Source organism: Rhinatrema bivittatum, chromosome 2, assembly GCF_901001135.1.
Source record: "Rhinatrema bivittatum chromosome 2, aRhiBiv1.1, whole genome shotgun sequence".
Lineage (NCBI taxonomy): Eukaryota > Metazoa > Chordata > Amphibia > Gymnophiona > Rhinatrematidae > Rhinatrema > Rhinatrema bivittatum.
The window spans coordinates 812,567,567-812,594,742 of record NC_042616.1 but is presented as its reverse complement, the minus strand read 5'-3'; the positions used below and the strand labels follow the sequence as shown (position 1 = coordinate 812,594,742).

At 47.7% G+C, this 27,176-nt stretch overlaps 1 protein-coding gene across 2 annotated transcripts in view; it reads right to left on the bottom strand.

Annotated features, from left to right (window-relative positions):
* The window catches only part of LOC115085804 (speriolin-like protein), a 670,698-nt gene that overhangs the window by 179,150 nt on the left and 464,372 nt on the right, over positions 1-27,176 (bottom strand). For both annotated transcript variants that reach the window (XM_029592238.1, XM_029592239.1), the window contains exon 7: positions 25,603-25,623. In XM_029592238.1, coding sequence (XP_029448098.1) covers positions 25,603-25,623 — 21 coding nt within the window. The remainder of the gene's footprint in view (positions 1-25,602; positions 25,624-27,176) is intronic.

Sequence of the window (27,176 nt, the reverse complement as noted above, 5' to 3'; positions counted from 1 at the left end):
AAAAGAGTGACCAACGTGCTTGTCTGGGGTTGAGTCGCTGGGCTTGGTTCAGAAACTCCAGATTCTTATGATCTGTGTAAATGGTGACGGGATGGAGGGAGCCCTCTAACCATTGCCTCCATTCCTCTAGTGCTAGTTTGACCGCTAGCAACTCCTTATCCCCAATCCCATAATTGCTCTCAGCTGGCGAGAATTTTTTGGAAAAGTAGGAGCAAGGTAGGAGATGTCCCGAACTAGAGTTTTGAGACAATACCGCCCCAACCGCAATACTAGATGCATCCACCTCGACGAAGAATGGCCGAGTGGGGTCCGGATGACGTAAACAAGTATCCAGAAGAAAAGCCTTTTTTAATTTTTCAAAAGCATCACAAGCTTCTTTAGGCCAGAGACGGGTGTTTGCCCCCTTCCGAGTCAGGGCGGTCAAAGGTGCCACCAACCGGGAATACTGCGGGATGAAGTGTCTATAAAAGTTCGAGAATCCCAAAAAACGTTGTAACGCTTTCAACCCCTCCGGCCGAGGCCACCTCCGGATGGCGGATACCTTACTGGGGTCCATCCGGAAACCGGTAGAGGACACAATATACCCTAAAAAGGGCAGAGACTCTTGTTCGAATAGACACTTTTCAAACTTTGCATATAAATGGTGGTCCCGTAGGATTTGGAGCACTTGCCTTACGTGCTGCCGATGGGAGGCTAAGTCTGGAGAATGAATGAGGACGTCATCTAAGTACACAATTACACAAGAGTGCAGTAATTCTCGCAGAATCTCATTCATTAAGTGCTGAAATACCGCGGGGGCATTGCACAGCCCAAACGGCATCACTAAATATTCGTAATGGCCGTCCCGGGTGTTGAACGCCGTCTTCCATTCATCCCCGGGACGGATACGCACTAAATTGTAAGCACCACGAAGATCCAATTTAGTAAAGACTTGAGCTCCTTGGAGTCTGTCCAACAACTCAGGGATTAGAGGTAGCGGGTATCGATTCTTCTTAGTGATAGCATTAAGCCCACGATAATCAATGCAGGGCCTCAAAGCCCCGTCTTTCTTGGCGACAAAAAAGAACCCCGCCCCCGCAGGAGACTTCGAGGGACGGATGAAGCCTTTAGCCAGATTCTCAGAGATATAGTCCGACATAGCCCGGGTTTCGGGTTGCGATAAAGGATAGACCCGTCCACGAGGAGGAGTAGAACCGGGAAGTAACTCGATCGCACAGTCAAATGGACGGTGCTGAGGTAACAGTTCCGCTTTTTCTTTGGAAAACACATCCATGAAATCAGCATAGGGAGCCGGCAATACCGGTGCAATGTGGGCCAATGGAACTCGTTGGGCCGCCCTCGCTGGAATGCAGGATTGAAAACACTCGGAACTCCACTGGACGATCTGGAAATCCCTCCAGCGAATCACCGGTGAGTGTTTCTGGAGCCAGGGTAAACCAAGGACCACCGGATGTACTGATTTTTCCAAGATCAAGAATGAGATCTCCTCCGAGTGTAATAAGCCCGTGAGGAGCGTCAGCGGCGTAGTTTCTGTGGATATACAACCTGCCAATGGGGTACCCTGAATAGAAGTAACCCTTAAGGCCGGAGTCCTGGGTCGGGTGGTGAGGCGTAACTGTTGCACCAGATCCTTTGTGATGAAGTTTCCACCTGCCCCGGAATCCACTAGGGCTTGTGTCGGGAAGGAACCACCGGCATATGTCAAGGTTACCGGTACGGTACATTGAGGAGCAGCATTGAGGCAGCCTAGGGGGCACTCCTCCCTTACACCTAGGCGCGTGAGTTTTCCGCCCGTTCCTTACACTGTGCGAGGAAATGGCCCTTAGCGCCACAGTACAGGCACAGCCTCAAATCGCGGCGCCGCTGCCTTTCTTCGGGCGTCAAAGAAGACCGACCCAGTTGCATGGGTTCCTCCGCGGAAATCGCTGAAGAAGTAGAAGCTCCTCGAGAAGCCGGGTTCGTGGGCCTAGAAGACACCGAGGCCAATCGACGAAAAGGGCGCCCCTCCTTAGCTCTCTGCTGCAGACGCCGATCAATTCGGCCCGACAGTTCGATGAGAGAGTTAAGGTTCTCCGGCAGGTCGCGAGCCGCCAGCTCGTCCTTAATACGGCCCGCCAGGCCCTCCAAGAAAACGCCTCGCAGAGCATTATCTTGCCAGCCTATCTCCTGGGCCAACGTGCGGAATTCCAAGGCGTATTCTGCAAGGGACCGTGTTCCTTGTCGGAGCTGAAGCAACTCAGACGTCGCGGAAGTCTGCCGTGCAGGTTCATCAAAAGCCGCCTTGAACTCCTCCACGAAGCGATTTAAATCGGTTAGTGCCGAATCACTATTTTCCCACATAGGAGACGCCCAATTCAAAGCGCGTCCGTCCAAAAGCGAGAAAATGTACGCCACCTTGGTGCCATCCGTAGGAAACTGATTCGGGAGCAATGCAAAGCGCACGTAACATTGGTTTAAGAAACCGCGGCATGCCTTGGAGTCCCCGGAGTATCGAGATGGAGCTGGAAGCTGCGTAGGCGACTGGAGGGTTACCACGGGTACAGGTGCGGGTACAGGCATCGGAGCAGGAGCAGGCGGATCGACATCCATACGCGCAGCCAACCGCTCCACTGTTGCTGCCAGGGAGTCCAACACCTGCTGTTGTTGAACTAAGCGTTGGGCCAAACCGGGAATGGCTTGTAGACCGGCGAGATCTGCCGGATCCATGGCCTTGCAAACTGTTAAGATTAAAGGGTGGATCCTTGGGCCGACCGTTGAGGACAGTCGGGAGGCAGACCGCCAGGCAAGGACTGTTCTTCACCTGGAAACCCGAAACGCCCCCGGAGGAGCCGTTGGCGCCCGGGTCGCTAGGGCTTAGGTGTCTTCGCCCTGGAAGTCCGAGGTCCCCCCGGGAGGAGCCCGTAGGGACCCGGACCGCTGGGACTTAGGTGAACTGCTGGCTAGAAGAATCAGTCCGAGGTCGAAGTAGGAGCGGAAGTCACGGGTAGTCGATCCGGTGTCTAGGCAGGCAGCAGGAGTCAAAACGAGGAGACAGTCCGGGGTCCGGGCAGGCAGCAGGCAAGGGCAAGGTCAGGTCCAATCCGGGTCACAGGCAGGCAGCAGACAGAGGCAAGGTCAGGTCCAATCCGGGTCACAGGCAGGCAGCAGACAGAGGCAAGGTCAGGTCCAATCCGGGTCACAGGCAGGCAGGCAAAAGAACGCAGAAACACTGGTACTGGCAAGCAGGAACAGGGAATCCAGGAACGGCAACTCTCACTAGGTGACCACGTTGCAAGGCAACTTCCTGGGGACTGACGCCGGTTTAAATAGCCCGCTGTAGCTGACGTCACTGGGGGGGGCGGTCCAGCACATCCGGGTGCTGGACCGTGAAAAAGCCAGCCCTCGCGCGCGCGCGTTCCCCCGAGGGGGAGGAGTCCCGCGGAGCTGACGGCGTCTCACACGCGGGGAGGCCATTACCACGCGGCCTGGCCGACCCCGAATCGCGCGGATCGCGGCAAGGCCCCGGACCCAGGAGGGAAGGTAAGGGCTCAGGCGGCGCAGCGGTGGCTGAGACCGCAACATAACTATAGCATGGGTTATTTTTCCCTATATGCATCACCTTGCACTTGTCCACATTAAATTTCAGCTGTCATTTTGATGCCCAATTTTCCAGCCTCACAAGGTCTTCCTGCAACTTATCACAATCTGCTTGTGATTTAACTACTCTGAACAATTTTGTATCATCTGCAAATTTGATTACCTCACTCGTCGTATTTCTTTCCAGATCATTTATAAATATATTGAAAAGTAAGGGTCCCAATACAGATCCCTGAGGCACTCCACTGCCCACTCCCTTCCACTGAGAAAATTGTCCATTTAATCCTACTCTCTGTTTCCTGTCTTTTAGCCAGTTTGTAATCCACTAAAGGACATCGCCACCTATCCAATGAACTTTTATTTTTCCTAGAAGCCTCTCATGAGGAACTTTGTCAAATGCCTTCTGAAAATCCAAGTACACTACATCTACAGGTTCACCTTTATCCACATGTTTATTAACTCCGTCAAAAAAGTAAAGCAGATTTGTGAGGCAAGACATGCCCTGGGTAAAGCCATGCTGACTTTGTTCCATTAAACCATGTCTTTCTATATGTTCTGTGATTTTGATGTTTAGAATACTTTCCACTATTTTTCCTGGCACTGAAGTCAGGCTAACCGGTCTGTAGTTTCCTGGAACACCCCTGGAGCCCTTTTTAAATATGGGGGTTACATTAGCTATCCTCCAGTCTTCAGGTACAATGGATGCTTTTAATGACAGGATACAAATTTTTACTAATAGGTCTGAAATTTCATTTTTTAGTTCCTTCAAAACTCTGGGGTGTACACCATCTGGTCCAGGTGATTTACTACTCTTAAGTTTGTCAATCAGGTCTACCACATCTTCTAGGTTCACCGTGATTTGGTTCAGTCCATCTGAATCATTACCCATGAAAACCTTCTCCAGTACGGGTACCTCCCCAACATCCTCTTCAGTAAACACCGAAGAAAATAAATCATTTAATCTTTCCATGATGGCCTTATCTTCTCTAAGTGCCCCTTTAACCCCTCGATCATCTAACGGTCAAACTGTCTCCCTCACAGCTTTCTGCTTTGGATATATTTTAAAAAGATTTTACTGTGAGTTTTTGCCTCTACAGCCAACTTCTTTTCAAATTCTCTCTTAGCCTGTCTTATCAATGTCTTACATTTAACTTGCCAACGTTTATGCATTATCCTATTTTCTTCTGTTGGATCCTTCTTCCAATTTTTGAATGAAGATCTTTTGGCTAAAATTGCTTCTTTCACCTCCCCTTTTAACCATGCTGGTAATCGTTTTGCCTTCTTTCCACCTTTCTTAATGTGTGGAATACATCTGGATTGTGCTTCTAGGATGGTATTTTTTAACAATAACCATGCCTCTTGCACACTTTTTTACTTTTGTAGCTGCTCCTTTTAGTTTTTTTCTAACTATTTTTCTCATTTTATCAAAGTTTCCCTTTTGAAAGTTTAGCACGAGAGCCGTGGATTTGCTTACTGTCCCCCTTCCAGTCATTAATTCACATTTGATCATATTATGATCACTATTGCCAAGCGGCCCCACCACAGTTACCTCTCTCACCAAATCTTGTTCTCCACTGAGAATTAGATCTAAAATTGCTCCCTCTCTCGTCGGTTCCTGAACCAATTGCTCCATAAAGCTATCATTTATTCCATCCAGGAACTTTATCTCTCTAGTGTGTCCCGATGGTACATTTACCTGATGTCTCCCATTATTACCGCACTACCAATTTGGTTAGCTTCCCTAATTTCTCTTAGCATTTCACTGTCAGTCTCACCATCTTGACCAGGTGGACAGTAGTATACTCCTATCACTATAGTCTTCCCTGACACACAAGGGATTTCTACCCATAAAGATTCAATTGTGCATTTAGTCTCATGCAGGATGTTTCTCCTGTTGGTCTCTATGCCATCCCGGACATAAAGCATCACACTGCCTCCTGGGTGCTCCTCTCTGTCATTGCAATATAGTTTGTACCCCGGTATAGCACTGTGCCATTGGTTGTCCTTCCACCATGTCTCTGAGATGCCAATTAAGTCTATGTCATCATTCACTGCTAATCAAATACTATGAAGCAATTACCTCTCCTGAATTAATCACGAACCAAGGAGAGAGGAGATTCAACTCACTCACCAAATCTAAAAAACAAATCTCAATAAACTTGTTATCCAACAACTAATTACCCGGCAAATGACAATATCATAAAGCTTGTTGCTCTAATGTTGTAATCTGCAGCCTCTCACCACACAATGGGTCGCAGGCTGTTATCAGCTTACAGAGCTTGATTTGATGTAATCATTTACTGTCATTTGCCCACCCACCAAATACCTTTATTCAATAACCCATCCTATAAATCTATCACTATTTTCTCAAAATGTAAACTTTGACTGAACGAAAACGTTCTTTGAAGGTCTAGTTCATCACACAATTGAATACTTAGCCATAAATTTTCCATCGAGCAGCTACAATATTTTGCTGTTCAGTTTCAGCTTCCCAACATGTTTCGACTGAAATATCAGTCTTCTTCAGGGGAATTGTGATATCTCGAATCAGGCCAACATATTCATTATCTCCTAAAAATTAAAAACCATGAATTAAAAACACTCAAAGCAGACCACACAGCCAAAAATCTAAGCTAAACCAATATCTAGCGTAAACCATCATTCATTGTTGCAACGTATGGAAATATGCTCCACTTACCCGGACCAAATTTACCCGTCTCTCTAAAGATTCAAAAATGGCGCCTCAGCGTCCTAGTTGGTCTCTGCAGTCATACTCACTCTGAATTTAAACACATCCCGTACATTCTAGCAACCGGAAATCCGGATCCTCTATGCCCAATAAACTACATTACCCACAGTTCTATACTCTTAGACCGCCATAGTTTCTTTAAAAGACTGACCAGTCAATGTCTTTGTTTAATCCTTCTGGATCAACCGTATTGAAATAGTAGATCCACTTTTGCTCTCTTTGAAGAAGATAACCATCAAAGTCTCCTCCACGACTCTTAGGCAACGGTTTTTCTATTACAGCAAATGTTAGATCATCAAACGTGTGAAAATGTGAAAGGCAGTGCTGTACTACCGGCGCTTCTACCTTACCGCGTGTAATGGCACTCCTGTGTTCGATCATGCGGGTCTTTAAAGGACGTATGGTTTTGCCAATATATAAACGGGGACACGGGCACCATAACCCGTAAATCACACCTTTAGACTCGCAATTGGTGAGAGAACGGAAATGAAATTTACCATTTGCAAAAAACGGTAAAACACTGCCTGCAAAAGACTGAGTGCACACAGTGCAATTCCCACAAGGGAAATGTCCTTTAATACCAAAATCTCTGTTCTCTCCATCAATTTTTTCATCTGCGAAATCAGAATGGACAATCATGTCTCTCAGGTTTCTTCCTCGCTTAAAGGCAAACCTGGGAAGTTCATTGAACCCATCATGTAGATGTAAAATGTGCCAAAATTTTTTTATGATGTTCTGAACTTTGTAAACTTGTGAAGAAAAAGGCAATACACACACCAGCCTGTTATTATCTTGTGGAACATTCTTAGGCAAAAACAATAAATCTCTGTTGATCCAGCGTGCTCGCTTGTAAGCCTTCCTGACAATCTGAGGAGGATAACCTCTTTGTTGGAAGTTCTGGCTCATCACTTGGGCTTTCGATTTGTACTCTCTAATGTCTGAACACAATCTTCTTAATCGCAAAAATTGACCGTAAGGTAGATTGTTGCGTAGATGATGAGGATGACAGCTGTCATACCGTAACAACGTATTTCTGTCGGTCGGTTTGCGATATATAGAAAATTCAAACCCCATAGGTTGTAACATAATTAAAATATCCAAGTAAGCTACTTGGTTCTTATCAAAATTGTATGTAAACTTCAAATTATTATCACAACCTCCCAACCATTCCATAAATACTGTAAATTCACTAAGCTCACCCTCCCATACCACCAGAATATCGTCAATGTATCGTCTCCATAATTTACATGATGAATGATGGTTTACGCTAGATATTGGTTTAGCTTAGATTTTTGGCTGTGTGGTCTGCTTTGAGTGTTTTTAATTCATGGTTTTTAATTTTTAGGAGATAATGAATATGTTGGCCTGATTCGAGATATCACAATTCCCCTGAAGAAGACTGATATTTCAGTCGAAACATGTTGGGAAGCTGAAACTGAACAGCAAAATATTGTAGCTGCTCGATGGAAAATTTATGGCTAAGTATTCAATTGTGTGATGAACTAGACCTTCAAAGAACGTTTTCGTTCAGTCAAAGTTTACATTTTGAGAAAATAGTGATAGATTTATAGGATGGGTTATTGAATAAAGGTATTTGGTGGGTGGACAAATGACAGTAAATGATTACATCAAATCAAGCTCTGCAAGCTGATAACAGCCTGCGACCCATTGTGTGGTGAGAGGCTGCAGATTACAACATTAGAGCAACAAGCTTTATGATATTGTCATTTGCCGGGTAATTAGTTGTTGGATAACAAGTTTATTGAGATTTGTTTTTTAGATTTGGTGAGTGAGTTGAATCTCCTCTCTCCTTGGTTCGTGAATCATTCACTGCTATACATTCTAATTCTCCCATCTTACTTATTAGACTTTGTTTTTTGTTTGTATTTTCATTCTGCTTTTTAATTGATAGGGATAAGTTAGAATTTTTTAGCTCAGGTGAGTTTTTTAATTACAGGCACTTGGACTACTTTTCTTATTATTGGAACCTCACTGTCGGGATGCCCTCATTCTAATGCATCATTAGTATCCTTTGAAGATACCTCTCTCTGAACCATGCGCTGCTGAGCGACTGTCGGCTTTCCCCTTTGTTCTAGTTTAAAAGCTGCTCTATCTCCTTTTTAAAGGTTAGCACCAGCAGTCTGGTTCCACCCTGGCTAAGGTGGAGCCCATCCCTCCGGAAGAGACTCCCCCTTCCCCAAAAGGTTCCCCAGTTCCTAACAAAACTGAATCCCTCTTCCTTGCACCATCGTCTCATCCACGCATTGAGACTCCGGAGCTCTGCCTGCCTCTGGTGACCTGCATGTGGAACAGGGAGCATTTCAGAGAATGCTACCCTGGAGGTTCTGGATTTAAGTTTTCTACCTAAGAGCCTAAATTTGGCTTCCAGAACCTCCCTCCCACATTTTCCTATGTCGTTGGTGCCCATATGTACCACGACAGCTGGATCCTACCCAGCACTGTCTAAAATACTATCCAGGTGAAGCGTGAGGTCCGCCACCTTCACACCAGGTAGGCATGTTACCAGGTGATCCTCATGCTCACCAGCCACCCAGCTGTCTAAATTCCTAATAATCGAATCCTCAACTATGACGGCCGACCTAACCCTTTTCTCCTGGGCAGTAGGCCTTGGGGAGATATCCTCGGTATGAAAGGACAGTGCATCACCTGGAGAGCAGGTCCTTGCTACAGGATCCTTTCCTGCTACACCAGGTTGATGCTCTCCAATCATGAGACCTTCTTCCTCCAAGGCAGCACCAGGGCTGCCAGTCTGAAGTTGGGACTTGGCTACTATGTCCCTGAAGGTCTCATCGATATACCTCTCTGTCTGCCTCAGCTCCTCCAGGTCTGCCACTCTAGCCTCAAGAGATCGGACTCGTTCTCTGAGAGCCAGGAGCTCTTTGCATCGCATGCACATGTACAACTTCTCTCCGGTGGGTAAAAAATCATACATGTGACACTCAATGCAAAAGACTGGGAAGCCCCTCTCATGCTGCTGGACTGCTGCCTTCATCTCAATTTTTATCAGTTCCTAGTTAAGTTTTAGGTTGCTATGGGAGTAGGAATGTGACTAATTAACGTCCTTTAAATGTATTAGTGTATTCGCTATATATCTGGTAGCGGCCTACAGGGGTCTGATCAAACTCTCAATAAAGTTTTTGTTGTTGGTTGTTTTTTTTTGTTTTTTTCTTTTGTGAAAGTGGCACCTGCCTATAAATTAAAGGATGAGCTAGTGGTGGGTGGGCGAGGGTTGGGAGGGTTGGGAAATCCAAACAGTCTAACTTCAGTTAGACAGCCAGAGTGACTCACTGCTCTCTTGATTAACAAATGTTGGTACCTATTCAAACCAAATCACACTACCTCAACACCTTTCCAAGGTGAGTAACTGAACTGAACTTTTCAACCTTTTTACTTAGGTATACACTGCTCCTAGCTTATTTCTAACTTCTGGCTACTTTTTTTTTTTGTGGGGGGGGGGGTTGTGTTGGTTTTTTTTAAATACAAACACTCAGTTCTGCTTACTAGCTGCCTTACAGACTTTTAAAAATAAACATACTACCTACTGCTTACTAGCTGCCTTATTGACTGACTATTTAAAAATACAGTCTAACTTGTTTATTCACTGCCTTACTATTAAAAGCACAAACACACTAAATAATATTCCCAAATAGTTAACTTTGCCCCAATACTTTTAAAAAAGACAATGTCCCAAGCAAAAACTTACTGATTCCTTTCAGCCACCAGCAAGGTGATCCTCTCCTCTCAGTGCTCCCACTGGAATGTGGGTTACTGAGCTCTTCCCTTGAATTCTGTTTGGAATCCCTTGGGATCTCATCTGTTTGGAATCCCCTGGGATCCCTTGGGATCTCATCTATCCCTTGGGATCTCATCTATCATTCTTTTCTGGTTTTCTTCATTTTTGGATAATCTCTTTTCTCACAGGACAAGCAGGATGGTACTCCTCATATATGGGTGGCATCACAGGATGGAGCCCTGTATGGAAAACATTTCTGTCAAAGTTTCTACAAAGCTTTGACTGACACTGGCACACTTAGTGCACTGAGCATGCTCAGCCTGCAATTATTCCTGTGAGCCACAGGCGTCTCCCTCAGTCTTCTTTTTTCAGCTCTGCAGTAAGCATAGCGGTTTTGAGCTCTGTGAGAAATTCTAACACTTTTTCCACGCTGAAACACTTAAACTTTTACTTCACAAACACTTTTCCCTGCACGGGTCTCCCTTCGCGTACGTTTGACGCTCGGTGAGTACTATGCCCTGGTTTTTTGGTAGGTTCCTGTCACCTTTCTGGCCTGCCAACCGACTGCGGCCTTCCCTCTCCCTATGTTTTCAGTTAGCCACACATAGCCTGCGAGTGTCCCTCTGTGACACTCTGCCTGGTTATTAGCGCTAGTGGGACAGGGACTTCCACAGTTTCCTTTGCTGCCAGGGCCCCTGTTGATTCAGGTCCTTCAATTCCTCAGTACCCTCATGCAGTCGATGCCCCATTGCTACTGTCGGTACCCCCTTCAGACCATCCTGGATTCTTAGATGCCATCAGTACCCCTCCCCCTGCGGTACACTGATGCCATCGGTCCCTGCATCGTTTCTATCAGTGCCATCCATGTTTTTCATCCATGGCACTGATTTTTCCTTGGGTTTCATCGATGCCATCATTGCCCGGATGGATGCCATCGATGTACATCTTGTCTCGTCGGTGCCATCCATGCCCGGGTCAATGCCACCATCGCCCGGGGCACTTCCATTGATGCCAGGGTCATTTCCATCGATGCCATCCTTTATTTTATTGATGCCATCCATGCCAGGACCCTGGCATCGATGCCCAGGTCGATTCCATCGATCGCCATCGATGCTCAAGTCGATTCCATCGATGGGCATCGATGCCCAGGTCGATTCCATCGATAGCCATTGATGCTCAAGTCGATTCCATCGATGGGCATCGATGCCAGGTCAATTCCATTGAAGGCCATCGATGCCAATGCCAATTCCATGGATGCCATTGATGCCAATGTCAATTCCATCGATGCCATCCATGCCAACATCGATTCCATCCATGTCAACATCGATTCCATCGGTGCCCATGTCGGTGACATCGATGCCCATAACGGTGGCATCGATTCCATGGATGCCATTGGTGCCCGAGTTGATCCAATTGATACTACCTACGTCCGTCGTCATGCCGTCGATGCCCGTGGCCATGCCACCGATGCCGTCGGTGCCCGCCTCCATACATCAATGCCCTTGACGCCCACATCGTTTCCATCGGTGTCTTCGATGTCTTCGATGTTCCTATCGATGCGGTCATTGACACCATTGATGCTGGTATCATTTTTCCGATGCCAACGATGTTTTTTCGATTATTCAATGCCACATCATTCCCACAGATACCTACGCCGATGCCGTCAGTGCTTCCATCACTGTCATTGCTCTGGCCGAGTCATCAATGTTTTTTCATATATATTTTTGATGATACCCTCGAGGCCGCTTCGGCCGCCATCGACACCATCAATACCGATATAGCACCACCACGTAATGCCCTCACCTAAACACAGTGCTCCATGCTTTTGGTTCTTATTAAAGCCCCATATTAGCCAACGACACTACATAGTGCCAGGAGCAGTGCAGGCATGCTGACAGTCCATCATCAGTCACCATCCAAGACAGTGAGGGCATCCATCTTGGCGCTGGAGAAAGACTGGGTCGAGCACTGAGGCATGCATCGTCACCGTCACGGTGACCGTCCGCCACCGACGCCATCCAGCACATTGGTGCTATCCTTCTCAATGCTGGACAATGCTCGGACCAAGCAACATCACCACTGCCATTGACACTGTTCCACACAGTATTGGCAGTCCTTGGTGCTCCAGAAACACCGGAACGAGTTCCAAAGAATTCTGCACTGGCATCACAAGACATCGAGCCGCTGCGACAAGGGCTGGGTTCACGAGCTGTTAATCAGCTCCCCTGTTCCCGAGGTGTGCGCCACTGACATCGGTGGGGGATAGTGGCCCTCCACAAAATACTACCGTGGTAGCGCTAGCCATGCTCAGCCTGTCTCCTCTATACCTGCGCCACCATACCAGACATCAATGTTGAGACGGGCATCTACTCCCTTGATGACTCCTGAAATCCATGGAGCCAGCAATCTTCACTGGCTCATCTGGTGATCCACGTTGGATGGTAAGTACCCGCTTCTGCGGCATTCCCATTGAGATGTGTTCTCTAATTCGAGCCACATGGTTTGAAAAGTTCTAGGTCATGTACCTTCCAAGAACCGTATTAGTGTCACATATCGCTATGCCAGATATGTCAGCCACAATATCAAAAGAACCTCTCTATCATTTCTTTGGGATTGCATCAGGGAATCCTCCCTTCTTCAGCAACAAGGCTCTATACTGATTAATGCTCTGGCTTCTGGTTCCTGCTTCAGAACCAAAGTTCCAGGTGGATTCGCTGATCTGCTAAACATGAGATCCAGCAAATACTGCCTCAAGTGCAAGTCCACCTCGAAGCCTGACAACAGGTCTTGATATCTCCTTGTATAGCACATAGAAATGCGGGTAAGACCTTACCGCTCACGCTCCCGTGGGAGGTTACATGATATCCAGATTATATCAGCCCCTCCAGTTGGATACCTCCTGGTCTCCGAACTGGCTGGATATCAGAGCGGCCACCCCACCTTGTACCAAAATTCCCGGTATACTCCCCCAGATGCTACAAAGCGCAGAGAGGGGGGGGGGGGGTGTTTGGGGAGTTTTAATTACACTATTCTTTCTTTCAACAGAAAGTAGTTACTCTCTGCCCATCCTGGACCTCAGAAATACCAACTTTCTTCAGAAGGCACAGATAAAATGGTATTTCTCCTTACCATGCTTCCATATTGCAGTAAGTACATTACCTCTAATCTTTCTATGTGCTTCATGGTGAGTCAACAATATTACAATCCCAAGCTCTGCCGGTTGTACCAGCTTCGGCAACTGGGGTATTCATTGAATCACTATCGGTGACTGCTGTTTCTCTGCAGAGTACAACATCATTCACGCTTTCCTTGCATGGACAGCTGCATAACCACAGTAGGTCCATGCAAGGAGCTCTAACTTCTTCATGACTCACTATACATTTACTAACTGGGATTACTGTCACTGCCATAAATCCCTTATACAACACTTCTGGACACCACAGTCATAATGACCTTCCTGTCCAGCAACCGCGCAGACATTCTAATAAATTCCTACATGTCTCTGCGTGCATATTCCATAACCTTAGCCCCTCAATTCTTCATTGTCGGGCTATGGGGTTTTTTCACTATGCACTTTCCTCATAGATCCAAAACTGCTATGGGTTAGATTCAGTGAAATTCTATTATCAGTGGGTCTAAGCTGTTCAACCACTTTCATCCCTCATCTATATTGCAGATCTAGAACCAAAACCTAGTCTGATCCTGCTCATGCTCGCATTTACTCAGGGTTGTAAAGTTTGACCTAAAATCTTCTCAACCCAATATGCATCTATTCCGCTCCAGGCACAGTTTCACATAAACTTCCTGGACCTTGTAGCCATGAGTTATACCCTTATGCCTTCCAATACTGCCTCTGCAACAAATCTTTGTGCATACAAACAGACAGCATAGGGACAATGTGCTTTCCAACACACAAGCACGCACAACCTCTTAGCTGCTCTGCAAGGAAGCTGCGCAGCTCTACCCTTGGCCCTTGCTCACTCTATGCATCCTCAGGCCACTTATCTAAGAGACTTACTGAAAGCACTAGCAGACCTTCTCCATGTAGGTTTCCATCCTCTCGAATGGTCTTGGACTACATGTGTAGCGGGAAAGATCTTCTAACGCTGAGTTCAACTGAACTTGCCCTCTACATCCGCATCGAACCATATGGTGCACGGATTCTCCTCCCTACACACGTTTCCAATGTGTTCCCAAAGGCGCCTTTGTTCCATCAAGGCCCTATTATATGTGTCTCTTCCGCTGCTTCTCATAGCCAGCACTCTTCTAATGTTGAACCGGGACGGGGTTCACTGTTCCTCAGACCCAAGTCCTGGCCGAGACCAGTAGGCTTCCCATACTTCTCAATCTATCACAAGGTAACCAATTCGCCTTCTCACCAGTCAGTCACAAATTGTAGACTCACTGATGTTCTCAGGTACTGGTAGCGTCACAAAACCTTCCACACATAAATCCTACAAAAGGGTATTTCCCTTTTTTTTTTCTATACTACTCTTTTCTCTTGCTCCCTTGGATTCTGCTCCCCAGACATCCTCCACATACATACACCTCTGTTCCAATTGGTGTATCGTTTGGGAGTGGGGATACCTGATTAATGGTAAACCCCTTCTGAGTCAGCTTACCATGGATTATCCACTGATCAAGCTGCCTCTATTTTCACTAGTCACGGAATGGAACCTATATTTCGTGCTTATAAGTCTCATACGTTCTCCGTTCGAGCCTTTCCATTCCTCTCATTTCACAGTTTGACATGGGAAATTCCCTCAAAAATGTCATTTCTTCCAACAGGGTCAGTGAGGTACACACCTTGTTACATACTCATCCGACCCTGCGTTCCTCCGTGACCGAGTGGTTTTACGTATTCAACTTCATATCTTTCTTAAGGTAGACGTTGCATCTCACCTTACTCAGAATATATTCCGTCCATTTTTCCCAACACCTCTCTCTCACCAAAGCGAGAGGGTTTTTCCACACCTTGGACAGTAATAGTGCACTTGCATTCTATCTAGATCGCACTACACTCCATAGGAATTCCACCTAACTCTTTCCTTCTGTGGCAAGAGCCAAGCTGCGAGTTCCAGTGGGCAAACAGACATATTCCTCCTAATTGAAGGTCTGTATCTCTTTTCCTACCAACAAGCAAGCATTTCACTTCAACACTGTGTGTAACCACATTCTGTTGCGTCTGTCCCAGCCTCAATAGCTTCCCCTCGGCCGCTGCTGCTTGTACATATTTATCAGGCTGCAACCTGGAGCTCTCTCCATACCTTCGCAGCCCATTACTGCTTAGATACGACTAGCCGGCATGCTCCATGTTTGGCCAGTCCGACTACTCTTATTCTTTTCAGTTTAACTACCCAACATCCTTCCACCAACCTGTTATGGTTTTCAGGATGCCCTCCGTTCCAAATTCCACGCCTGTCATTGCGCCTTTCATGCATCTTGGGTGCATTTGGTGCACTCTCGGGCATCCTTAGCTCGGTACTCACCCATATGTGAGGACTACCATCCTGCTTGTCCTGTGAGAAAGCAAGTGTTCCCTGTACATACCAGGATCGTTTCAGACGGTGGGTTATGTTCCATGTCCAGCAGATGGAGTCAGAACACAAAATTCCCAGGGGAGGACCCATATAACCACGCCTCCCCTGTAACAGCTCTCAGTAACGTTCTGACTCCAGCAGATGTGAGCAGGGGACTTGTGGTCCCCAGCTTGTTAGCTTAGGGCTACCTCCTCAGGGGGATCAAGTTTAAAAAAAAAAATAGGAAGTTTTAAATTTACAGTTTAGGTCACTTTGCTAAGGCTCCTCTTACAGCAGGGGGAGAGCTCTCCGCTGGTGCTGGCTCATCGCTCTCTAGCCTGGTGACTTGCTGACAGGCTGTTGCCTGTTTTCTTTCTTTCTTTTCTCATTTTCCTCACTGAGGGCTGAGTTGGGGTAAGTGTATTTTTGTTTCATCTTCTTTTTCAGCAGAAGACTGCAATTTTTTGGACTCTGTTTGGCTCCCTGAGGTGAAAGTCGGTAGCGCCGGCCTCCCCCTCCTGACCCAGGTTTCCCCCCCTCCCTTTTGGGGAGCAACCGACGTCCCGACCTGCGGCCCCGCGAAGCACCATTCCCCGGGGCCGCCTGCTGTCGGGAGGGTAATTCCCCGTCAGTTCTTCTTCAGGTCGGTGGGGGACCACGGCAAGCGTTCGTTGCCGGGTCGGCGCTCATTTTAGGCGCGAGCCACCTGTAGAGCCTCCCCCCCCTCTCTCTCCCTGCGGCGATGCAGTCCACGGTGCCTTGTGAGGGCTCCGACAGGGCCCGATTATTTTCTGAAGAGGGTCTGTTCTCAGGCTGTTTCCCCGAGGGGGAATGTGCGCCAGCTACTAGCAAGGACGTTCGAGCTGCAGACCGCGTGGGAAGGAAGCGCCAGGCCCCGTTCCCTCTCAACGCGGGAACAGCGGCCATTTTGTTGCAAGATTCTGATGCCACGCTTTCTGAGGAGGACACGGATAAATTGTTCCCCACTTCTAGGCCCGTTTTGGACCCTTACTCCGAGTCTAATCCTGGTAGGCAGAGGGGGGATCCCCCGGTGGGTGACCCCTCAGGATGCCAGGCCTTTTCCCCTGAATTCATAGTCCTGATGCACAGGGCTTTTCTTCAGAGCAGAGACATGACCTTCAGGACCTGGGGACCCTCTCCCCCCAAGATAACATGTCCTACCCCCCTCCTGGGTGGGACGCTCCCTCAGGCTCGCCCCCCTTTAGTAGGCGGGGGAGTGGGGACATCTCGTGGCCCTACTGGGACACCATCGATAATACAGACTTCGTCGGGGGAAGGACAATCCCAGGACCCTGACGTGGACGACCCCACCTTGGCGGCCCAGGTGGAGGGCGACGACCCTAGGATCCTCCGCATCTTCCAAGCGGCGGAGTTAGATGACCTCATTCCCTACATCCTCCAGGAAATGGATATTGATCCCCCTCCGGAACCGGTGGGGCCTGACCTGGCTCTCAAGAAGGGGGACCCCCTCCTAGCAGGACTGCGGCCTCTAGCCAAGTCTTTTCCCACTCATCACAAGATCTTGCAGTTGATTACTCGGGAATGGGATTCCCCGGAGGCCAACCTTAGGGTCGGTAGAGCCATGGAAAAATTGTATCCTCTGCCGGCTGATTTTTTGGAAATTCTCAAAGTTCCCGCCGTAGATTCTGCGGGATCAGCGGTCACAAAGCATACCACTATTCCTGTCACTGGAGGGACGGCGTTGAAGGATATGCAGGATCGGAAGCTGGAGGTTTACCTCAAGCATATCTTTGAGGTCTCGGCCTTAGGGATGCGGGCGGCTATCTGCAGTTCCCTCGCACAGCGAGCGGGTCTTCGGTGGGTGCAGCAGCTTCTCACCTCCCAGTCCTTACCAGACGCTGAGGCTCACCAGGCGGACAGACTGGAAGCCATGGTTGCCTATGGAGCGGATGCTTTATATGATCTTTTAAGGGTCCTAGCCCGAACCATGGTGGCGGCGGTCTCAGCGCGTCGGCTCCTTTGGCTTCGCAATTGGTCGGCTGATGCCTCTTCCAAGACATGTTTGGGGTCCCTTCCTTTTAAGGGTAGGTATCTTTTTGGTGAAGACTTGGATCAGATCATCAAGTCCCTTAATGAGAACGCGGTGCACAAGTTGCCCGAAGATTGACCCCGTTCGTCAAGATCATATAATTACTCCAGAAACCGTTATCGTAACCAGCGGAGAGCGCATCCTCAGAAGCAACAGCCACCTCGGGCTCCCTCTTCTCGTTCGCACTCCTGGAACCGGCCCTTTCGTGGGCGCCGCCAGGGTAAGGAAGCGCAGGGTGCTGGTACATCTGCTAAATCTACCCAATGATGCCAGACGGACCCGCGAGGTGGTCCCTCGACTGGGGGGTTGCCTTGCTCTCTTCTACGAAGAGTGGGTCCAAATCACGTCGGATCAATGGGTTCTGGATATTCTAAGACGCGGTTACGCTTTGGATTTTGTTTGCGCTCCTCGGGACCGGTTCCTGTTTTCCCCTTGCGGGTCCTTAATCAAACAGGGAGCCGTGCGGCAGACCCTCGATCGTCTCCTTCAATTGGGGGCCATAGTGCCGGTGCCAGCCGCCGAACTGGGCCGGGGGCATTATTCAATCTAGTTTGTGGTTCCCAAGAAGGAAGGTACTTTTCGTCCTATCCTGGACCTCAAGCAGGTCAACCGATCCCTCAGAGTCCCTCGTTTCCGCATGGAGACACTCCGTTCAGTGTTAGCGGCAGTTCATCCGGGATAATTCTTGGCTTCGTTGGATCTCACGGAGGCGTATCTCCACATACCAATTTATCAAGCTCATCTGCGTTACCTACGCTTCAAAATTTTGGGTCAACACTTCCAATTTCGCGCTCTTCCCTTTGGCCTGGCCACAGCTCCACGGGTTTTCACGAAGATCATGGTGGCAGTGGCGGCATCCTTGTGCATCCTTACCTAGACGATTGGCTCATCCGTGCAAAGTCACGAGCGCAGTGTATCCTCGCAGTCGACAGAGTGGTACAACTTCTCCAATCTCTGGGATGGATTGTCAACTTCACCAAGAGCAGCCTGATCCCGTCCCAGTCGTTGGATTTTCTGGGAGCTCACTTCGACACCAAGAATGCCAGGGTTTTTCTGCATCCGGACAGAGCTCATTCTCTGCGTCAGCAGATTCAAGGATTTATGGCGCTCGAGACGCCCACTGCCTGGGACTACATGCAGGTACTGGGGACCATGGCCTCGACCATCGATCTGGTTCCTTGGGCATTTGCGCATCTGAGGCCTCTGCAGAGATCCCTACTCTCCCGGTGGCAGCCGGTGTCGAGAGATTTCCAGGCAATCCTTCCGATTCCGAGAGGAACCTTCATCAGTCTCCATTGGTGGCTGGAACCGCGGCACCTAGCTCAGGGGGTGTCGCTGGAGGACCCGGATTGGGTGATTATCACCACGGACGCCAGCCTCACAGGCTGGGGAGCGGTCTGTCGGGACAGCTCAATCCAGGGTCGATGGACGGAGGAACAGTCGAAGTGGCCCATCAACCGCTTGGAGACCAGGGCGGTCCATCTGGCGTTACAGGGTTTCTTCCCCATAGTACGCCATCAAGCAGTCAGGGTGCTATTGGACAATGCGACTACAGTGGTGTTCATCAATCGCCAGGGAGGCACGAGAAGTCGGTTGGTCTCTCTCTGGAAACCGACAAATTGATGGAGTGGGCAGAGCTTCACCTCCAACGACTAGCAGCCTCGCATATAGCGGGAGTGGACAATGTACAGGCGGACTTTCTCAGCCGACAAAACTTGGATCCTGGAGAGTGGGAGCTCTCACAGCAGGCGATGCGGATAATAGTACGACGATGAGGGACACCGCACGTAGACCTAATGGCAACCGCCGGAAATGCAAAGGCCGCCCACTTCTTCAGCCGCAGGCGGGAGCGCGGCGCTGAGGGCGTGGACGCGCTGGTCCTGCCCTGGCCGCGCCACTGTCTCCTATATGTTTTCCCACCGTGGCCCCTCGTGGGCAAGGTCATCCGCAGGATAGAGGCACACCAAGGGCCGGTGATCCTTGTGGCGCCAGAATGGCCCCGACGACCGTGGTTCGCGGATCTGCGCAATTTGACAGTGGAGGGTCCCTTTCGTCTCGGTCAGCTGCCACGTCTTCTACGCCAGGGACCAATATTTTTCAAGGAGGCAGATCGCTTCTGTCTTGCGGCCTGGCTTTTGAGAGGCGTCAGTTGAGGAGGTGCGGTTATCCGGAGCCGGTTATTTCAACGCTACTGAAAGCACGTAAGATGTCCACCTCTGTTACCTATGTTCGAGTCTGGAAGGTCTTTGAGGATTGGTGTGGAGCGAATGACATTCTTCCCATGCAGGCCTCAGTGCCACAAGTCCTTTCCTTCTTGCAGGCAGGTTTGGATTTGGGTCTTGCTTACAATTCTCTTCGGGTTCAGGTGGCGGCCTTGGGGGCTTTTCTTCGCAGTGGAAATAAGGAGTTTCTGCCCTCGCATCCGGACGTCTCCCGTTTCCTTAAAGGAGTGAAACACTTGAAGTCTCCGATTCGCCCACCTTGTCCGTCGTGGAATCTGAATCTGGTGCTCCGAGTCCTCTGTGGTTCGACGTTCGAACCTCTAAGCTCGGCTACCATCAAGGACGTCACTCTCAAGACCATTTTTTTTTTCTCGTGGCAATCAGTTCAGCAAGACGTATTTCCGAGCTGCAGGCCCTATCCTGTCGTGAACCATACCTTCGTTTCACGCCTGAAGGGGTTTCGCTGAGGACGGTTCCTTCTTTTCTCCCTAAAGTGGTTTCGGCATTCCACCTCAACCAATCGGTGGAATTCCCATCTTTTTCCTCTTCTGAGTCTGGAGACCTGCGTAGACTGGATGTACGGCGGTCTCTGATACGCTATCTGGAGGTGACTAATGATTTTCGGCTCTCCGATCATCTGTTTATCCTCTGGTCCGGACCCCGGAAGGATTGCATGGCATCCAAACAATCTATAGCGCGGTGGTTGAAGGAAGCGATCATAGCGGCGTACCTTGGCGTAGGTAAGTCCCCTCCGCTGGTTGTCAAGGCTCATTCTCTTCGAGCCCAGGCGACATCTTGGGTGGAGAGCTCCTCCGTCTCCACTCAGGAGATTTGTAGGGCGGCCACCTGGAAGTCGATCCATACTTTTGCGAGATATTATTGCCTGGACATCGGTGCTCCGTCGGGCGGTCAGCTTGGAGACAAGGTAATACGAGCAGGGCTGTCTGCGGCCCACCCGTGATGGGAAAGCTTTGGTACATCCCACCGTCTGGAATGATCCTGGTATGTACAGGGAAAAGAAAATTATTCCTTACCTGCTAATTTTCATTCCTGTAATACCATGGATCATTCCAGATACCCTCCCTTGGTTTGGGGGTTTGCTTGTGGGACATCCCTGCCTACCTGTCTTAACAATCTTTGACTCTGTATTTCGAATACTGCATGTCTTTTTTGTTCACGCACTGCTGTTCGCAAATTCACTGTTCAGAATTTAGTTGCTGTTTATTTGGACAGTGGTTATTTCAATTCCTTCTTTGATTACTTGATCCCTCTGTTTTTAGTCTCTCTCTTTTGGGCTTTGTTAGTCTAGTTACTGAGAGCTGTTACAGGGGAGGCGTGGTTATATGGGTCCTCCCCTGGGAATTTTGTGTTCTGACTCCATCTGCTGGACATGGAACATAACCCACCGTCTGGAATGATCCATGGTGTATTACAGGAACGAAAATTAGCAGGTAAGGAATAATTTTCTTTTGCTTACCTGTAACAGGTGTTCTCACAGGACAGCAGGATGTTAGTTCTCACGAATCCCACCTGCCACCCCGTGGAGTTGGGTCTGTATACGTTTTTACTTTTATTTTAGTTTCGCTTGCGCTTTTAGCTATAAGACGAGACTGAGGGAGACACCTGTGGCTCACAGGGATAACTGCAGGCTGAGCATGCTCAGTGCACTCAGTGTGCCAGTGTCAGTCAAAGCTTTGTAGAAACTTTGACAGAAAAGTTTTCCATACAGGGCTCCATCCTGTGATGTCACCCATATGTGAGGACTAACATCCTGCTGGCCTGTGAGAATACCTGTTACATGTAAGCAACACTTGCTATATAGGATGGTTAATGATGATTCATGCTCCAGGACTTTTCCATTATCAACAGGGGTGACCCAAGGATTTGCACTATCTCTGATTTTATTTAATACTAGCGGTACCCCGCCATGCGTTGCAGTGGCAGAGTCAGGTTCTTTTCCCTCCCTCCCCCTTCCCCTTGCTCATTTACCTCAGTCACTCATCCTCCTCCCCCTTGGTCACTCACCCCCCCTTCCCTCCCCTGTCCCCACTCCAACTCTCTCCCCTCACACTCACACTCACCTCATTCTCCCTCCCCTGACACTCACCTCCCCCCTCATTCTCCCTCCCCTCACTGTCACCTCCCCCTGCCTACTGCCTACGCTGCAGATCAGAAAACGTTTGTCTTTCTATTTCTGTGGGAACCCCCCACCCCAAAAAAAATCCCCCCAATCCCAACCCTTTAAATCAAATAATAACCCCCCACCCTCCTGCCCCTCCCCCAAGACCTGGGAAATTAAAATTGTTGGTGCTACATGTGGTCTGTCCCTGGGCGTCTGTGCGCTTTATGTAGCCAAATAGGGGAGTGCCTAACCAAATTTGCACTCCCAAATTTGTTTTGTGGTCTGGGGAGGGCTATTTTGGTGCATTCCCGAGATCGTGCAAATTTAGTGTATGTATTTGTGTGTGAACCTCCCCTTCCCCCAAAAAACAACCCTATGAGAAACGTTCTCTTAAACTAACCACCCCACACTCTCCTGCCCCCCCCCAGCCCTGCGAAAAACAGTAGCCCCCCCTGCCCCCCCAGAGCTGCCGAATGAATGAAAACTGCCCCCCCCCTCTCGTGACCCCTCCCAAGATGTTCGCAATAAATTCATTACCACCCCCACCCTCCAGACCCCCTGAGACCTGATAAAAATGTCATTCGGTGGAGCGGGCGTTCAGGAGCGGTCCAGGAGCGATGTATTGGCGTTGGTTCGTCGGCTGCAAGCACTGAAACGGATTCCAACGGCCCTTTGCCCTTACTATGTCAGTGGGGTGGAGCAATGGCAGCGGTAGGTCCTCTGACATAGTAAGGGCAAAGGGCCGCCGGCTGCCAGTCCTGAAAATGACGCCGAGGGGCCCTCGCCCTTACTATGTCACATGGGCTACTGCTGCCATTGGTGTCCCCGAGTGGCATAGTAAGGGAAAGGGCTGTCGGCGCCATGTTGATTGCTGGCAGCCGATGGCCATAGTGCAGGAGATGTGTCCCGGACCGGTCCTGGCCCCCCTCTGGAGCCTCCCGGACTTCTGTCAGGTTTTGTGTGTGTTGTGAGGGCCTGGGAAGTAAATAAATTTGGCATGTGTGTGGGGGGTGTGAGGAGGATGGTTTTGTGTGTGTTGGGAGGCTGTGGGAAGTAAATCAATTTGGCATGTGTATGGGGGGTGTGAGGAGGGTGGTGGGTGCATTTTATCTGTAAAGGAAATAGTTATCTTCTGGCGAAAAAAGTGCGTGAATGTGTTAAAATGGAAGTGAAACGTGGACCTGGACTGGAGAAATGATTAGTGTAGCGTGTGTTAGTGTAAGGTGTAACAGATGCGCTTACGTCCAGCAGATGTCGCTGTTTTCTGGAAAAAATCTTTAAACCTATTTTACCTGTCACAGGTGTGACATATCTGTAATGTAAGTACAGAAGAACCTTCCTGTATGCGAAATGAAGGTTGTGTCCAAATTTGAAAGCAATCGGTTCAGTGGTTTCTGAGATTAGCGATTTTGTCCAAACTATTTAACATTTTTATTTATATATATTTACCTGCTTCCTTTGTGCACATTACTGTCTCTATTGAGTCTTATATTTAAATTATAAATGAATGATATCCATTTTCTTGTTCCTTTTTCATCATCTGTTGAGGCCATGCTTACCAAGCTATCCATAAATTGCTATCTTTCTAAGATAAAAGCTTGGCTATTAGAAATCAGTCTGGTCCTTATCCTTAGTAAAACTGAAATTGTAAAACTTTACCACACAGAGATGGGCAATGTTCCCAAACATTGGTCTATTGGAGGTTCATCTAATACTATTAAATCTTGCACTCGCAATTTAAGGATGAAGGTTGATTCATCTCTTTCTTTTCATTCCCAAATTCAATTAGTGGTATAGAATTATTTCTTCAAACTACGTCTTCTTCGCTCGCTAAAACCTTTTCTGAATTATGATGAGTTTCAGGTTGTTACTCAAGCTCTCATTCTTTGTCTGCTGGACTATTGCAATCCCCTTTACATTGGTCTTCTGAAATCATCTTTAAAAGCCTTACAACTTGTGCAAAATTCTGCTGCATGCCTCATTTCCAGCTACCTCTTACATACTTACATTATTCTGGCATTGATAGATCTACATTGACTTCCTGGCTGCTGGCGTGTTCCTTGAATAATGAGAACTGGCTGCTGGCGTGTTCCTTGAATAATGAGAACTGATGTTTCATGAACTTCTGGGATTTGGTAAAGCAATTCAGATTAGGTATGCATGAAGTTTTGGGTGGACATGGTATTTTATTGTTGTTTACATTTATATTAATTTGACTATTTTATGTTTATTAATGTTTTGATTATGTATGTTATATTGTCACCCACTGAGATTTGTAGCTCAGCAGGCTACAATTTTTATAAATGAATAAATAAATTAAATAGTAGTAGACTCTCCACTGGTGAGGTCCAGATTGATTGTTTCAATAGTTGTTCTGCACTGCAACCCTCCGCTTGCCTATATGTCAAAAGAGAAAGCAAGTTTGCTTATCTGTAAACAGGGTTTGGTATAGACAGCAGGATGAATTAGCCATACTTAATATCTTTCCACCTCCTTGGAGAGTCATTATCTCACTAATGTGTAAACTCTGGTTCATGAGGTAGCATGCATATAGGGACTCCTGAGCATGCTCAGTAAAGCTCTTGGAGCTGAGTCTGTGCCAGTATCATCGCATGACATCACCCATGCGTATTGGCTGGCTAATTCATCCAGTTGTCTATGGAGAACTCTCTTTATAGGTAAAAAATGTGCTTTACCTATTCAAATAGTACTAGTAGGAAGGGACATTCCATGAAATTTTAGCTGAGAGCAAATGTAAAACACATTTTTTAAAGTATTTTTTTAGTCAATGCACAATTAACCTTGGAATTTGTTGATGGAGGATGTGGTAAAAAAAAAAAAAAAGTATAGCTTGGTTTTAAAAAGGTTTGGACTTGTTTTTGGAGGATACCCATTAATAACTATTAGCCATAGTGGCTTGGGGAATGCAGCGTTTTACTATTGGGAGCCAGGAGTGAACAACAGGGAATGGATTTTCACTTAAGAATATGCTGGGTACTTCTTCCAAGAGACCTGAATTGGTTACTGCTGGAGAGAGGATGCTGGGCTCGGTGGACCATTGTCTGACCCAGCAAGACATTTCTTATCTTAGATCTGAAAATACTGTTATCATGGAAAAGCTGCGATCAAAATGGGATATATTAACACGTGCCTTAAATGTAAGACCTGTACAGTAATCCTCCCACTGTGCTCAGCATATCTAAGATTTTCTTTGGAGTCTTGTTTCCGCACCTCTGAATATACCTAGCTATCTTAAAGTTGGCCGGATATGTTTATCCGGCTAACTTTAGAACAGGTCAGCGGCACAACCAGAGTTAGCCACATAAGTTAACCAACTAACTCCGCTCTTCCCCAACATGCCTCATGCTCACCTCTGGAATGCCCCTGACTTATCCGGCTTCAAATATGCCAGTTTAGTCATTTAGATGGACATCTTTTCAGTTATCCATCTAAATGGCTGTCGAATTATTATTATCTTCCTCCATTGAATGCCAGGTCACCATCTCCATACTTGGGACCTAAGGGGAACATAAACTGGATGATGGATTGCTCTCTCCATCTCCTTCCCTCTTCACTTAGCCCTTCTTACCTTGTTGTGATTCACGTGTATCTTCAGTGTAGCAGGATCCGAAAAAAAAAATACAGGAAGTTTTGGTTAGTATCATTCTGAGATTTTTCCCATTATACCCTTATTATGCCAGGATATCTTTCAAATCCTTTACTCTCCCACCATCCCCTGCAAGACACCCCATCCCTCTGCCTGTAACTCCAAGTCATCTATTATCAACAATGTCTGTTCACCTTCCCATCCTCTCTCTGCCATGTCAGGTCATCTTCCTTTCCTACCCCCTTCAATACCAAGACACCTTCTCTGAGTGCAATTACAGGCTTCTACCAATAATGCCAAGACAATGGACATCCTTCCATCCTCCCTCTGCCATGCCAGGTCACCTTCCCATACCACACCCTGCATTCCAGATCACCTTTCACAATCCCAGGTCAAATTTCTTCCTTTCCCTTTGTAATCCCAAATACAAGGCCAGCATTTACATTAGGCAGATTTAGGTGATTGCTTAGAGTGTAGCAAATCTGGGGGCAGAAACACAGGCTTGCTTATATTAGCAGGACACACAAGGTCCTTTCCAATTGACTCTATTGGATAGTGCTCCCACTCTCAGGCTGCAGAAAATAGCCCTCTGCTTTCTGCTCCTTCTCTTCCAGGCAGTATGCAGAAAAGCCACTCTGCTTTTTAATCAAGTCCCTCCTCTCCTGTTATTTCTCTCCTCCCTTGCAGGGAAGGGGAAGGGGGTTAAAGCTAGAGTAGAGAGAGCAAAACAAAGAAGTGACACTCTCCTGCCTAATTCATCCCCTTCCCTCCTGTCCTGCAGGGATTAAGAAGGGGGTAGAGGCTGGAGTAGACAAGAATTTAGTTTTTGTGAGTATATTTCTATTTATAATTTGTGTTTACTTATTCTTTGAGGGCTTTTCTGTGTTCTGTCTGTGTGACCAACATGAGGAATTCTGCTAATATGTAGGTTCTGTAACTCCAGCTTGTTCTATTTTCCCAACAGGGAGGTGTATTGCTAATATTAAATTTGGATTTTTAGCCTGCTTTTCCAAATGTGACTCCTTTCTGAGGTAAATTTACCCAGCTCCAAGGGAAAGGAGGTCAACCTAGAAGAAATAATATTATTCACAGTGCTGATTCACAAACCTGAAGAGGGGTGAAACAGCATCCTCACACCCCCCAAATCCCACACCCAGGATTTCCATGGCCCAGGTCCCTCAACCCCACAGTAATCAAATCACACTGAGCACGCAGTAGCAACAGTTTCTTAAACAGTTTAATTAAAAGTGGGAATGAGAAAGGAAAAGAAAAGCAGAGGGAAAACCACAAGAAAATAAGCAATTTCCAAGAAAATATGCTAAAACAACATGATATGCATGAACAACAGATTGAGTAACTTGCTAACCTACTGGCTGATACAGTACGGACGCATAAGAAAAAGTGCGGCAGTTCCAGGCGCCCGCGCGTTTGACACACGCACATTTTGGTTCACAAACCGCTCGATTCAGTATTCAAATTAGACGCAAATCCAAGCGGCATCAAACGAGTGTCCAAAGTGCGCCTATGAAGCGGTAGGCGTTCGCAATCCATTTTAC